This window comes from Cavia porcellus, unplaced genomic scaffold (genome assembly GCF_034190915.1).
Source record: "Cavia porcellus strain 051 isolate PalLab524CR breed Dunkin Hartley unplaced genomic scaffold, mCavPor4.1 scaffold_24, whole genome shotgun sequence".
NCBI classification, from domain to species: Eukaryota; Metazoa; Chordata; class Mammalia; order Rodentia; family Caviidae; genus Cavia; species Cavia porcellus.
Window position 1 is genome coordinate 5,544,530 of NW_026947507.1, and position 13,051 is coordinate 5,557,580.

The 13,051-nt window shown below is 33.2% G+C and overlaps 1 protein-coding gene across 6 annotated transcripts in view; it reads left to right on the forward strand.

The window, feature by feature from the left end:
- Positions 1-11,349, forward strand: part of Tusc3 (tumor suppressor candidate 3) — a 182,977-nt gene extending 171,628 nt beyond the window's left edge. For 4 of the 6 annotated variants that reach the window (XM_063234592.1, XM_063234594.1, XM_063234596.1 and 1 more), the window contains 2 exons: positions 6,688-6,752; positions 10,866-11,349. In XM_063234592.1, the coding sequence (XP_063090662.1) occupies positions 6,688-6,706 (19 nt within the window). In that variant the 3' untranslated portion in view covers positions 6,707-6,752; positions 10,866-11,349. The remainder of the gene's footprint in view (positions 1-6,687; positions 6,753-10,865) is intronic. The other 2 variants (XM_063234593.1, XM_063234595.1) reach the window with 1 other exon arrangement.
- Positions 11,350-13,051: the final 1,702 nt, after the last annotated feature.

Sequence of the window (13,051 nt, forward strand, 5' to 3'; positions counted from 1 at the left end):
GATTCCTTCCTTTGTTACTCTTATTTCAACCCATTAATACATAATGGGACAATTGAAATCGGGCAAATGAAAGTTTACCTGTACTGTGTTTGCTCTAAATTCTCTAAACTGCACATTAGACATTTTCTAATTGTTACATTTATAATCTAGACATTTCAAATCATAATTGCCTGTCTGGAATGTTCTTTCCCTGAAAGCAAATATTCTCTCAGAACCAACTTTAGTTGCCCCTCTGGCAAACTTTTCCCATCTCCACAAAAGAGTTAGTCTCGCCCTCCCAACTGGTCAAGACCCTGACTGCAGTTTGTGGTTGTATGTCCTATCCTATATGCTACTTCGTGGCTGACCAGTTTCTGTATTGCCTATCCTAGACTGAGTCCTTTTGGTTTAGGACTTAAGCAATTTACCTTGCACATAAAAATGATAATAGAAGTTTGGTAAAAGATTAAACATAGTGAGGGATGAGAAGTGTTCCTCAGTTCTGTCTCTGACGAACAGGAAGACCATTCATTGGCCAAGTCAATTTTCTGCTGTGAATTAAAAGCTAGCAGTCTTAAAATTGGATACCAGCTAACTGAAATTCTGCAATAAATTTAAGATATATCCAGAGAATTTTGATTGACTTATCCTGACATAGAATACTAAAAGTTATTTTAGAGAAACTATAGAAAAATCCATATAGTTAGAAATATGATCCTGAATGTGGAGGTCCTTGCTTTTCACTACTTTGGACTTAGCTGTTCTCAATCATATACCTACTGCCCCGCAGTTAAGTGGAACAAGAGATTTCTCAGTTGCTTTAGAAATCATTGGGATAAAGTTTCAGACATCTGGGATCTCGTCTTGCACTCTGTGACTTAATTAGCTTCATACTTTGGCAGGTCACTTCTCTGAGGTTTAATTTTTCTACCTATAAAAATGTAATAAGGTAAAATAAGTCAGATTTGTTCCTTGGTTTTCCATCTAATTTTGAAGGAAACTTAAAAGTATTATGCCACATTCTGTTGAATTAGATTCAAGTGTGGATCTTAAGAGTCAAATTAAATTGGGGTTAGCCCAGATAATTCCATTGAGCCAGTTTTAAAGAACTATGTGCTAAATGATTTCATAATTGCCTTTCAGCTTCTTTTTTTATGTGAGTTGCTAAAAATTGGTTTATAGACATCATGATTTTTTTGTGAAATACCTTTAAGTTTTTTGAAGAAAGAAAACATGCCTATGAAGCAGTATGCCTATGAAGCAGGGGATAATTATGCAAAGTATCAAAAGCTATGGCAGTCTGCTGTATGGAAATAATTTCCAAGTGAGAAGGGTCTCTATGGGTTTGAATAAGAACGAGAACTCCAGAAGAATCCTTGAACTAGACTACTCTGTATGAAGAACAGCCTTTAGAGTAGAGAAGAGGCACTCAGTATATTTCATAAGCAGGATATCCCAAGATGTCTACAGGCAAATGGAAAGAGAAATATCTATATAGTGTTTGGGAAATTATGAGTCTTTGCACTGGCTTGATAAACTTAATACATATTGCTCAATATTTAATATCATTTTGCTGAAAAAGTATTAGTAAGACAAAAGGAAATATATAGAAAATAATACACACAGGAAATATATAGGAAATATATAGAAAATAATAAAAAGGGAATAATAATAATAATAATTATTATTATTGTCTAATAATATTATGTCTAATAATAAAAGGAAATATATAGAAAATAATACCACCTAGGATGAATTTTAGGATAATTCTCTAATTCAAATTTTAGTGTTTGTCTAGCTAGAGGTAGAAGCAGAACTTCAGATGAGCAGCTGTTTGGCTTCTCCCATACCATATTTTGTATATATCATTTAATTCTTATATTCCCAAAAGTAAACTTTGTCCCAGAATCACGAGTCAAAAATGACATACAAACTCAAATGTATAATAGTTAAAGCATCTAAGAAAAATATTAACATTTAAATGTTAAACACCAAAGTAATAACTTGCTGTCTGTTCTCTTCAGCTCCATTGTGAGCTCGAATCATTCAGGGGTAAGGTGGAAGAAGAATCTTTCCTCAATGAACTTATACAAACTTTTTTTCTTAAATATTAAAATGAACTTTACTATATGATATGAAGAAAAAAAAGGAGAGAATTAAGATCTCTGACAAAAATAAGTTATCTATTATTTACTGAATGAAAGCTACTATAGTTTGCATGGTGGATTATCTGGTTTCTTTTTAAACTTTCCTTCTATTTCTTTATAGTATTCTGTATCTTTAAATTATAGTGAGACTTCTGTTATTTGTCTTATTTGTATTGCATGACTCAGTTATCCAACTATCCCTCTGTCAAATTCAAGTAATTTCCCTATCACTTCCCATATAATTCTCTAGTACTTCTCTTCAGTTTTGTTGAGAATTTATATATGTATGTATATATGTATTTCTGTGCTTTCTCTCTTTTTTATGGTGATACCAGCAAATTGTTCCTTAGGTTTCCACAAATCCTTATAACATGCAAATATATCCCTCTTGTGTTTATTAAGACTCGTTAAATTCTTTTATTTTTTTCAAGTTTATGTATGATATATAGTCCCTTCATTACAGTATAGGATAACATTATGAACAAAGAACACCACCAGTTTTGCACTTAGAAACTTTCTTCCCTTTATTGTCTAGCATGTGTATATATGCTAATGTTGTCTAAATAAGGATAGGCAGTGCTTCGGGTCTTAGTTTTAATCCGTTGCTACATTTTTCTTTCAAGTAAGCTTTCATTTTTTTTCTTCCCTCAGAAATTTTTTCAATTCTTCTCTAAATGTAAATGTTATTAAAAGGATTACAGAGGTTACATACCAGAGATTTGGGCAAAATCTGAACTAAATTCTAAAACCTTGCAGTACAGGTGAAGATACATATGTCAAAACAGTGGGTTAGCTGAATAAAGAGCAAAACTACAGCAGAAAAGGCAAAACAAATAATTCTGGGATTAGTTGAAAGATAAGAGTTTGATAAAGAAAAGAAAGATCTTTTTTCATTTGATTATTCTGTGAGAGATTAACTGTACATACAGCACTATATATAGTGAAGGAACACTTGTATCCCCAGAAGCTTTATTTGTGAAGCCAGCACTATATTACCTTATCTAAAAGTAAAAAGAGAACCCACATGTGGATAAAGGTAGTTTGTGTGAAAAGAGTGAGTGAAACAACAAGAAACCTTCATTTTAGGAAGAGAAAATGGCAACACACTTTAGAACGCCTGTCCTGGTACTAAGTACTTATTTGTTGGTTGTTTTTTTTTCAGTTCATTTTCTTTTTAATACATATTTGTAGTATATAATGTTTATATTACTTGTGTGAAGTTCGTACGTGTACATAACACATCTTAAGTCTTTCATCCTTCCCCTTTCCTTCCTCCCTTCTCTCATTTTTTTGGTTTTCATTTCTTACTTAGTTATTCCTATCTAGGGGAACTCTGTTTCCCTAGTTCCTGCTGTATGTCTTGTATTTTGCTCTGTGTTTGTACTTTGGGTTTCTTATATAAGAGCATGCGATACGAAGCCAGCGTGTCTGGGTTATTTATCGTGTGGTCTCAGGTGCCTCTGTTTTCCTACAAACGATTCAAGTATATTTTTCTTTCTATGAGAGTAATACCTCATTGTGTGGAAATACTACATCCAATTTGTCCATTCATCTGTTAAGTACATACAAAAGGACATTCGTTGATGTCCTTTTTCAAAAGAGTGTGAACCCTCACATAGTTACCCGTAAACCCTGGGGGCCACAAGCTAAAACAGTCCAATTCCTTATAACAGAAGCACATTGAACTTGTTATGTTCATGAAATTATACATATGAAATATTACAACAAGAGGTGAGCTACAAAGGAAAACTTTTCACCTCTACATACTTTAAATAATTATGTGTTTGGGACACAACTCAAGATATCCCTCAGTGAAAATGTACATTTGAATCTAATATCTTCTACTTTTAAAGAAAAGACCTGTAGCCTTGGCTTGAGATTTCAATGTCAAGTTAATTTCCTGGGTATGGTGTCATTGTACTGTGCCATTTACAGCCTTCAGTGTCTTTTTTTTTTGATGTTTTGTGAATTATAACTTTTGCAAATATGAAACATTACTGTATCCATAATTGTCTTTATTCATATCATCATGTCCATCATCATCTTCAAACTAATTTTTTTTATTCTTCACAATTTTGAGTTCTGCATTATCTGCAACCACTAATTTCCTCCATACAGAATGATCCTTCCTGGTTAATCTATCTTTATTTCAGCTTTAATCTTTAGCCTTGTATAACTTTCAATATTTAAATGCCCATGATATATTCTCAGTATTTCATACTACCTTCAAAATTACTGTTTTCATAGTCTTGATATTTATATAGGAAATTAATATAAATAATCATAAAATCATTGATATACAAAAATCTTAAAAAATGTTTAAATGTCATATTTCCTTAAATCTTTCCCAAGTGTATTAACAGTGTCTTCTACAATATCAATTTATTTCATACCATTACTAAATTCTCCCAGATTGTCTTTTGAGTTTCAGTAAGCCCATTATATGATCTTGTGCAAATTACTTAACCTTTCTAACTCTAGATTTTCTCACTTGTAAGTGGAGGTGATTTTATGTGCCTCATTCTAGTAACATGAGAGACTGCATGTAAATTGCATAGCACATTGTCTGGCATCTAGTTCCCATTACTCAATAAGTGCTTGATGCTGATTGTTACCATTAATTCTGGCATGAATATTTAAAATTCATGTATACTTAATCTACTTTTCTCTAAATTTTTTCTTTATGAACATCATTAAATAGTTTTGTTTTATATTTGCATAATTCTGTTGAGTAAAGAATAGATTTTCCCTGAACTCTTTGATGAAGTTAATTAGGCTCCAGAGTCCCTTGAAACTACCAGTGAAATAAGAGAATTCTTTTGAATTTGATTTAATTACCTTCTGAGCCATAGTTCATAAGAAATTTTGTTCCAGTGATAATATAGAATTCATTTTATATATAGAATAAAAATTAACTACAGTTCTTCTCCAGTTTCTAGGAAGAACAAAGTGCTTATGGCAACACAGTAGTCTTCACTTAGGGGCACTTTTCCATGGGCACTCTGTGACTCAAATATTGCTTCAAAAGACTTAATGAAAACATCTTTGACAATCATGTCAGGCAATAATATGAAAGACTCTCTATTAGTTCTGTCACTTTGATTCCCAACTGTCTCTAAGATTTCTTTAACTATCTTACAGAGATGGTATTGTATATTGTAATGGAAAGATAATAGTAATTAAAATCTAAGTCCTGAGTTCCAGTTCGAGGTTTAATTTTTTAATATTAAATAGCTGAGAGCTCTGACTCTACAGTTAGGTAAATCTCCTCACTGTGTTACTTAGAGTTAGTTTCTTAGCTCTAAAGTCGTATTTTTATAGAAGTGGAGAGAGGCTTAGTTAAGAGTTGTCTATTACATCTGTCTGTATCTTTTATCAACCTATTTTTTTTCTCAAGCCTACTTCTTCCTCTGTAAACTTCAAAACTGAAATACAGTGGGTTCTGACCACAAATTAATGACTTCACCTAACTTCATCTGTACCAGCCATGTTAACACTTATTCAGTAGCATTGTTTTGTATTGTATTTTTCATTAAATCTTCATATATAGCTGTTTCATATGTTTATTTTCCTTGTAGAAGACTCTGATATATTTGAGCAAAGGTCCTTAACAAATATATCTACAGGGCCAGGGATTTAACTCTGGGGGGACAAAAGCACTTGCCTTACAAGCACATGGTTGTGATTTTGATCCCCAATACAAAAAAAGAAAAAAAGAAAATCTACAAAGTGCGATGCACATAGTAGGTGCTCATCATAAATTGTTAATTGAATCTGTATACTCAGAAACATTTCTTACTGGTAAATACAGGGGAACTGTTGAAATAAAGTGGAGTGCTAGTTTGCTGCATTATGTAAGTCCAGAAGATACAAACCATGTCTGGTACCAATCGCTGGAGTGGTCAGGTTGTTCTGCACAGCTAAAGGCATATTTAGAAAGACAGTTATTCCAGAAACCTGATTCTGAACTGGACATCAAATAAAAAGTAGATCCGTATATTAAACAAGCATAGAAATGGATGCATGAAATACTTTCCATTGTCTTATAGTTCATAATATGTTTGGTTATTCTGAGAAATGATAATAGCAATAAAAATGGAATAACACTCTAATGATTGGTAAAGAGCAGCTAAAAATGAAAAATGAAAAAGTGTGATGGTGAACAGGCACACACGGCAGAAAATCTCAGGATGTATAGTGCGTGGCAATACCATATTCACTTGTAAATCTTTGATATCAGATTTCATCTGTAGAGAAAATAATACAATCTTGGACTGTAAAAACAGAAAAATAACGTATAAATGTTCTGATGATAGTTTCTCAATACATGCTATTGACAAGAATTTAGTATTTTCTTTCTTAAGCTGAGTCCAGTCCTGGCTTTGGAAGTGGCATACAGATCTAAAGATTTGAGATGATTCAGAGAAAGCCAACATTGTTTATCCTGTTGTCTAGATAGAGAATGCAGTGCTAACTCTTGTAATAATATTGTACAAGTGGAAATTGAATCCTAAGGGTTATTTTTCCATATTGTTGTATTTCATTGTGGTGTATTGGAAAGTGATCTGGACTTTGAGTGAGAAGATGTGATTTGGACCATGGCACTTAAAAACTCTGTAACTTCAGGCAAGTCTTTTAATCTTCTCTGAGCCTCAGTTTTCCTCATCTTTCAAAAGAAGGCCATAATATTTATAATAAGCAAGAAAAGTTATGGTAAACTACTGTTTCAGCAATGTAAGATAATTGTGAAATTCCACTGCAGTCTTAGCTGTTAATCAGAACAAGTCCTCAGCATAGCTTTCCAACAATAAATAGCCTTTGACTCCTCGAATAAACCATTTGGTAAACAATATATTTTTATATAATAGTACTCATACACTAACATATACCCTCCACCTCAAACAAATATAATTCTTTTTTTTTTTAACTTCTTTCTTCTACTTAGAAAGTACAAAGCTAAAGTAATTAATGGGAATAAACTTACTTCTGCCTAGGAATAATATAGTGTAATCCTTTTTCTTACTAACAGTATAACTTCTAAGATTAATAAAATACAAATCTTCCAAGCAGTTAATTGATTGAGAATTTTTTAAATCAACAGTTGATAATTTCAGAAATATATTATAGGGACTTCAAGCCTCCAGTAATTTGATATACAACATGTAGAACCTAAACTCATGCTTTTGCTCCACAAGGCTCACTCTCAAGCCCAGGTGACAATGATGCTGAGTCTGTTAGCATATGCTTCGGAGGGCTCTAGGGGGCGGTTTCCATGTGGAAATAGAGCTTTCAGACTGTGAAGAACCCACAGCATTCAGCTGAAGCAGCAAAGGCGTGGGAGCTCCTGTGGTCCCATGTGTTCTTTGTTCTTCCTAACCTCACAAACTAAGTTTTGTTTTTTGTTCTTTTCCCCAGACATCTCATCTGTGTTTCTGACTATTTCTAAGTATCACCAGTCTATCGCCAGACCCCTTACTTGTGCACACTGTCTGCATCAGCTGTGTGGAGAGCCAGCCACAGCAGCAGTGGGGCTCGACAGCTGTCACCCTGGGCAACTACACACACCCCAGTTGTGCATAGTGAAGCAAGGCTCCTCCTCCTCTTTTCCTCCTCCTCTTCTCCTCCTTCTCTTTTTCCTCTTTCTTTCTCTCTCTCTCTTTCTCTCTCTCTCTCTCTCTCTCTCTAGCTAACGGGGGGGGGTGATTCTTTTTTTACAAAAACTTGCTTTGATTTTATACAAACTTGCTAGTGAACCGTTAAAGGATCACTTTTCAGTAAAGCAACACTAATGTTTTTATTTAAATTAGGAATATGAAGGAGTTAGAGAGTTAGCCTTAAAGAGAAAAATGGTGTGAGAAAGCCTTTTGATTCCTCTTGGTGTACAGGAGTGTGTCTTTGAGTTAGGGGAAGGTGGAACGACAGTTAATATCTGTGCTGGTTCTGCCCTGCTTCAAATCTCTGTGCGTGCAATTCACCGTCCATGCCCATTAGCTTGTGTCGTATATCATTGCGTTAGGTAAAGCTGAGCGTGCATAGATCCACTCCAAAAGGACCTGACCACAGCAGGCACTGCGGTTCATACAAAAGATGATACAGCTGCCATAGATTACATTACGGAAGCGGTAGAGTTGAGCCCAGACAGAAGGTGATAGTGGTACCCAAGATGCCGCTGCTTCATCTGCAAACAAACTACAACACTGAGAAGCATAAATAAGAGGAATCTTACGAGATTTTAGTGTTCTTCACACTTTTTTTTTTTTCTCTGTTCTTTTTATCGGAACCGGTGATTGAACTCACGATTGCCTGCTTGCAAGGCAGGTGCTTATGCTGCTGAGCTAAATCCCCAGCCCCTCTTCACAGTTTTTTAAGCACAATAAAATAACATTCATTTCTGTGATAAATATTATTATGAAAAAACATCAAGCACAGAAGGAGGCATAAATATGTAAGAACTGTTACACTTTTAGGTTGCACATCAAAATTATTAGACAGGTAAATGTGAAAAGAGAAAAGATACGTTAGACCCAGGTGGATAAAAATGAGACTAATTCCATAAGTGAGGATAACAATATAAAACATTCATATTAAAACAAATATTGGATGTTTAATACTTACAGAATGAAAATGAAATATGAAATGAATGATTGCCTAGAGAATAGCAGTTCATATTTTTCTAAGGAACATTTTAACAAAAGATTTTTGGCATTTTTTGTACTCCCAAGTTTTTCCAATATCTTGAATGTATAATTGTAAACATGTTTTATAATGCAGTTTTATGAAAAAACAACTAAGTATGAAAAAATGGTATAGTCATTTAGTTTTATCCTTTATTGCAGAACAATTAATAGGATGTATTCGGTTCAGTATTGAACGTATTTGTCATGTCATAGTGAGATACAGACAAATGATTGCTTTAACACATTCTTAACATTTCAGTTTAGAAAAACTCCCAGAGAGCATCCTAAGAATTTTTAATCTATTTTTATATTAGCAATGTGGTCACAAAATTCCTTTTACTCTGTAAAAACAGCAACACCTAAACACCTAAGTATTGTAGAACTTTTTTTTAACTTCTCTTGCTCTCAAATGTTAGGAGCTTATAAAATTATTACAAGGGGTCATATGACTACTTTGCTTTATACAGCTGTATTTTAATTAAAAGTGTATTCCAACTCTAATTATGGCATAAAACATTTTATGATTGGTGCTTCTTTTTTTTTTTTTTTTTTGGTACTGGGAATTGAACTCATGACCTCGCACTTGCAAAGCAGGCACTTATGCCACTGAGCTAAATCCCCAGCCAGTACTTCTTTTTTTTTTAACCTTAATTCTTTAGTAAGCTTTAACTGCAGGGCAAGCTTATAATTGAGGACAGAAAATATTGACAAGTCTGTCTGTTTTCCATCAGTGTTGCTAAGGTTTGTGCGGACAGGCTAGCAGTGACAGTAAGTTTTGACAAGGGTTCCTGCTTGACACACTGCTTGGTGGAGATAATTACCTTTCTAATACTGCAGTCATAGCTTATCCAGAAAAGATAAAGTAGTATCTACCTGTATGCTGATAGCAGGATATAATTGCTGACTTTTAACAATTCCATAAAAGTAGGCATACAGAGTAATTACTCTGTATAATATTTGTATAATATACTAATATGTGTAATATACTGATTGTATATTTATATTTTCTTTCTGTCTTTTATTTCATATATTTCTAATGTATATGTGTTGTACTATTTGATATAAAATTTATTCTTTATTTACATTTGGAATATAGTATCATTACATTTACGATGTGGTAGCACTGGCAAGAACTTTGGAAATTATCCAAAACAGATATTCTTTTCAGTAATGAGGAAACCGAGGTTCAGAAAGACAAAATAATATTTGCCTAGAGTGTTATGGTTTAAACATACAAATATTAAACTTACTATTTGAACACTTTTCCAACCATACAGTTTTTCTGTTGAGTAACCCATTAATTTCAGGGTTTTTTTTTAATGTTAAAAATTGGTGTCTTTGCCTTGTGAAGTTGTCTTATATTGTCAGACTCAGAAAGAACATGTCACGTGCCAGCAGGAAGATACAAATATCAAAGACCTAATCACTGTTATTTAAATTGACTTCCATCTTACAAAGTTAAATAGATTCCTGTTCATAAATTAAATTGTTGCTTAGGGAAGTTTAAAAATAATAAAATAGTGACCTTTTTTCTTTTAGTTCTATATGTAAAGCATCTGTTGGTACCTTAATATTTCATCAGAATCTATTAGTAGTAATACTTATGCATATAGCTGCATTTTGGCTATTCAATATAAGGAAATTGTAAACTACAGTAACAAAAGACGAAATGATTAAGTAACTTTTATGTAAGCAGTTTTGTTTTATAAGTCCAGTAAGAAAAACTATTTTATTTTGACATTGAAATTGCAATATTTGTTTCAGTTCATTCCCCATATTTCCCCAACATTACCATTTTAAGTGCTGGTTTAACTATGGCTCTGGCCAACAATGTTAGAAGTGTATATAGCAACACTGCCATTGAAGTTGTCACATCTCTACCTCTGACCCTTTTCTCACCATAAAACCCAACCCCATTATAGGGCCAAGTCTCAAAATATTGCCCTGATAGAAAAGTAACACTTAGGTGAATTAGTATAATGGTAACACTTTCGTTACATTTACACGTACTTGAATATTGTGTTCATATGTTCAGTACATAATAATTTTCTTTCTTTTTCAGCTTTTTAATTAAATGAAGCCAAGTGGGATTTGCATAAAGTGAATATTTACCATGAAGATACTGTTCCTGACATACCATTTTGAATTCTTGGGCTCTTTTTTGTTGTTGTTGGTTTTGTTCCTTGTGATAAGCTAGCTCGTTCTTGTATACATTTTTTAAAACTGTGGGTTATCCTAGCCAATTTAATTTATAGAAATGGATAGTAACATTCAGTATCTGCAAAGCAAACATCAAAATGTTTTTCAAATATATTCAGTGTATGCCATAGGATTGGAATAAATGGCTATGTAACTATGAATTCATGTTTTAGAGCTGTTCACTCATTAGTAAAGGAGACCACAATGTTAGTAAAGGAAATCTATGGAATGTATGTTAAAGAATAATTAGTATTGTACAGGGATAAGACAGATGCATGAAAATATGTCGTGTATGGGAAATTATACTTACTGCAATTTCAGTTATAAAGGACGTGCACTGTTACAAATAGTGTTTTGTTCTTATTAATCCTAACTAGATCAAGGTGTGTAGGACAAATTGCTGAATGAATAATGCCTGTGATGTGAGTGCCCAACCTAGAAAAAGGAAAATCCTCCTGGGGTCCAAATTAAAACAAATGTGCACTTATTTAGCATGCCTCAAAGGTATTAGACAATGGAAGCAACATATCACAGCTATGAATTAGTATTCTTCATTATCAGAAGTGTCATCTTGAGATCCAAGTTCGTAACAGCAAACCTGATACACTGGGGGCGTTTTCCTTTTTTGCATAGAAGCAGCCTGCCATCAAAGCCTCATTCTCTGAATCCATATAAAAGTTAGTTTTATGAACAAGGGAATGACAGCAAAGCTTTCTTGAAAATCAATTATAGGAATATAGTTATGCTTATATTCTGGCTTATAAAGCATTCCTACATACTTTGTGGTATTTGCTCCTCAGAACAACTTTGTAAATAAAAAAGGAATATAAAATGTTTCCAGGTAGTGGAAGCTGAAAGCCAGAAATAAAGTAGAAATCAGGCTTTCAAACTCTTCAACATATATTTTTATATTCCGGGTACCACCCAAAGATGGTTTTAGAAAAAATAATTCTTCAGTTTAACTTTTTTCTTTCCTTTTTTTTAAGACATTATCTAATTTTCATTACAATTGGGACAATAGATCACTGAACTTTTTGTCTATTGGATGTTACAGCTATATAGTCTCAAATAGGAGCTAGACATACAGGCCAGTGAATTTACGTATTTTGTACCTGTGAATTTCAATGAAGAATGGAAAGTATAAAAGCCTAGTGGGGCATGTTTATCAAGCTGTATCTAAAAGCACTGTGTGTGCTAGCAGGATGAAAATTTTTTAAAACAATAATATTCAGTGAAAATTACCTAATAATTCAGAACTATACTAACCTTAACATATATTCCCAAAGTAATTATTAAAAACATTTAATTTCCCTAGTTCTGTTTGCAGATTAATAAATTCAGGTTGAAGTGGGATTTATGAAAAAGCAATAAGTATGTAAAATTATTTGTTTAATGTCTAGTCCTAGCTAGCACTTCACTTGTACTTCTTAATCCATAATAATTTTTAATCCATTTAATATTTTATAGTTCCTGAAGTTTATTCAGAACTCTAGGGAATACAAATTGAGTTCGAGTAAATTTTACTAAGAAGTAAACATTTATTATGTTTTGTTTCCTAAATCTCAAAAATATTTTTCAGTATAATCAGTAGTTGAGTGACTGATACTGACAAGACATTCTCTATAAAGATTAATAGTGTTTAACCGTGATCAGAGTCAGGTCAGTCTAGATTTGATGGTCAGGATAGTAAGTATTTCCTTATTCTGTATTAGTAAAAACTTTTCAGCATACATTCTATAATTTCCTCTGAAAATGTAAAGTAATTCCACTGATGATAATATATTTTTTAATTTCAAAGTTTATAAAGTTATAACTTCTCTACAAACAATTGCAGTAAAAATTAGCCTTGTTTGGAAGGAAGTGTCTCAACATAAATCATTACTGGGAAGTGCTATGGGCAAATATCCAAGAGTAATTCAGATAAAGTATGCTTCATACAGGCCACCAGCCACACTGCTGCTGCCAGGCTCAGTCCTGCCCAGATGCCCTCGTGGGGAACCAGCCCACTCTTCTAAGCTTTCCCCACCCAGACGTTACTTTAGGAACCTA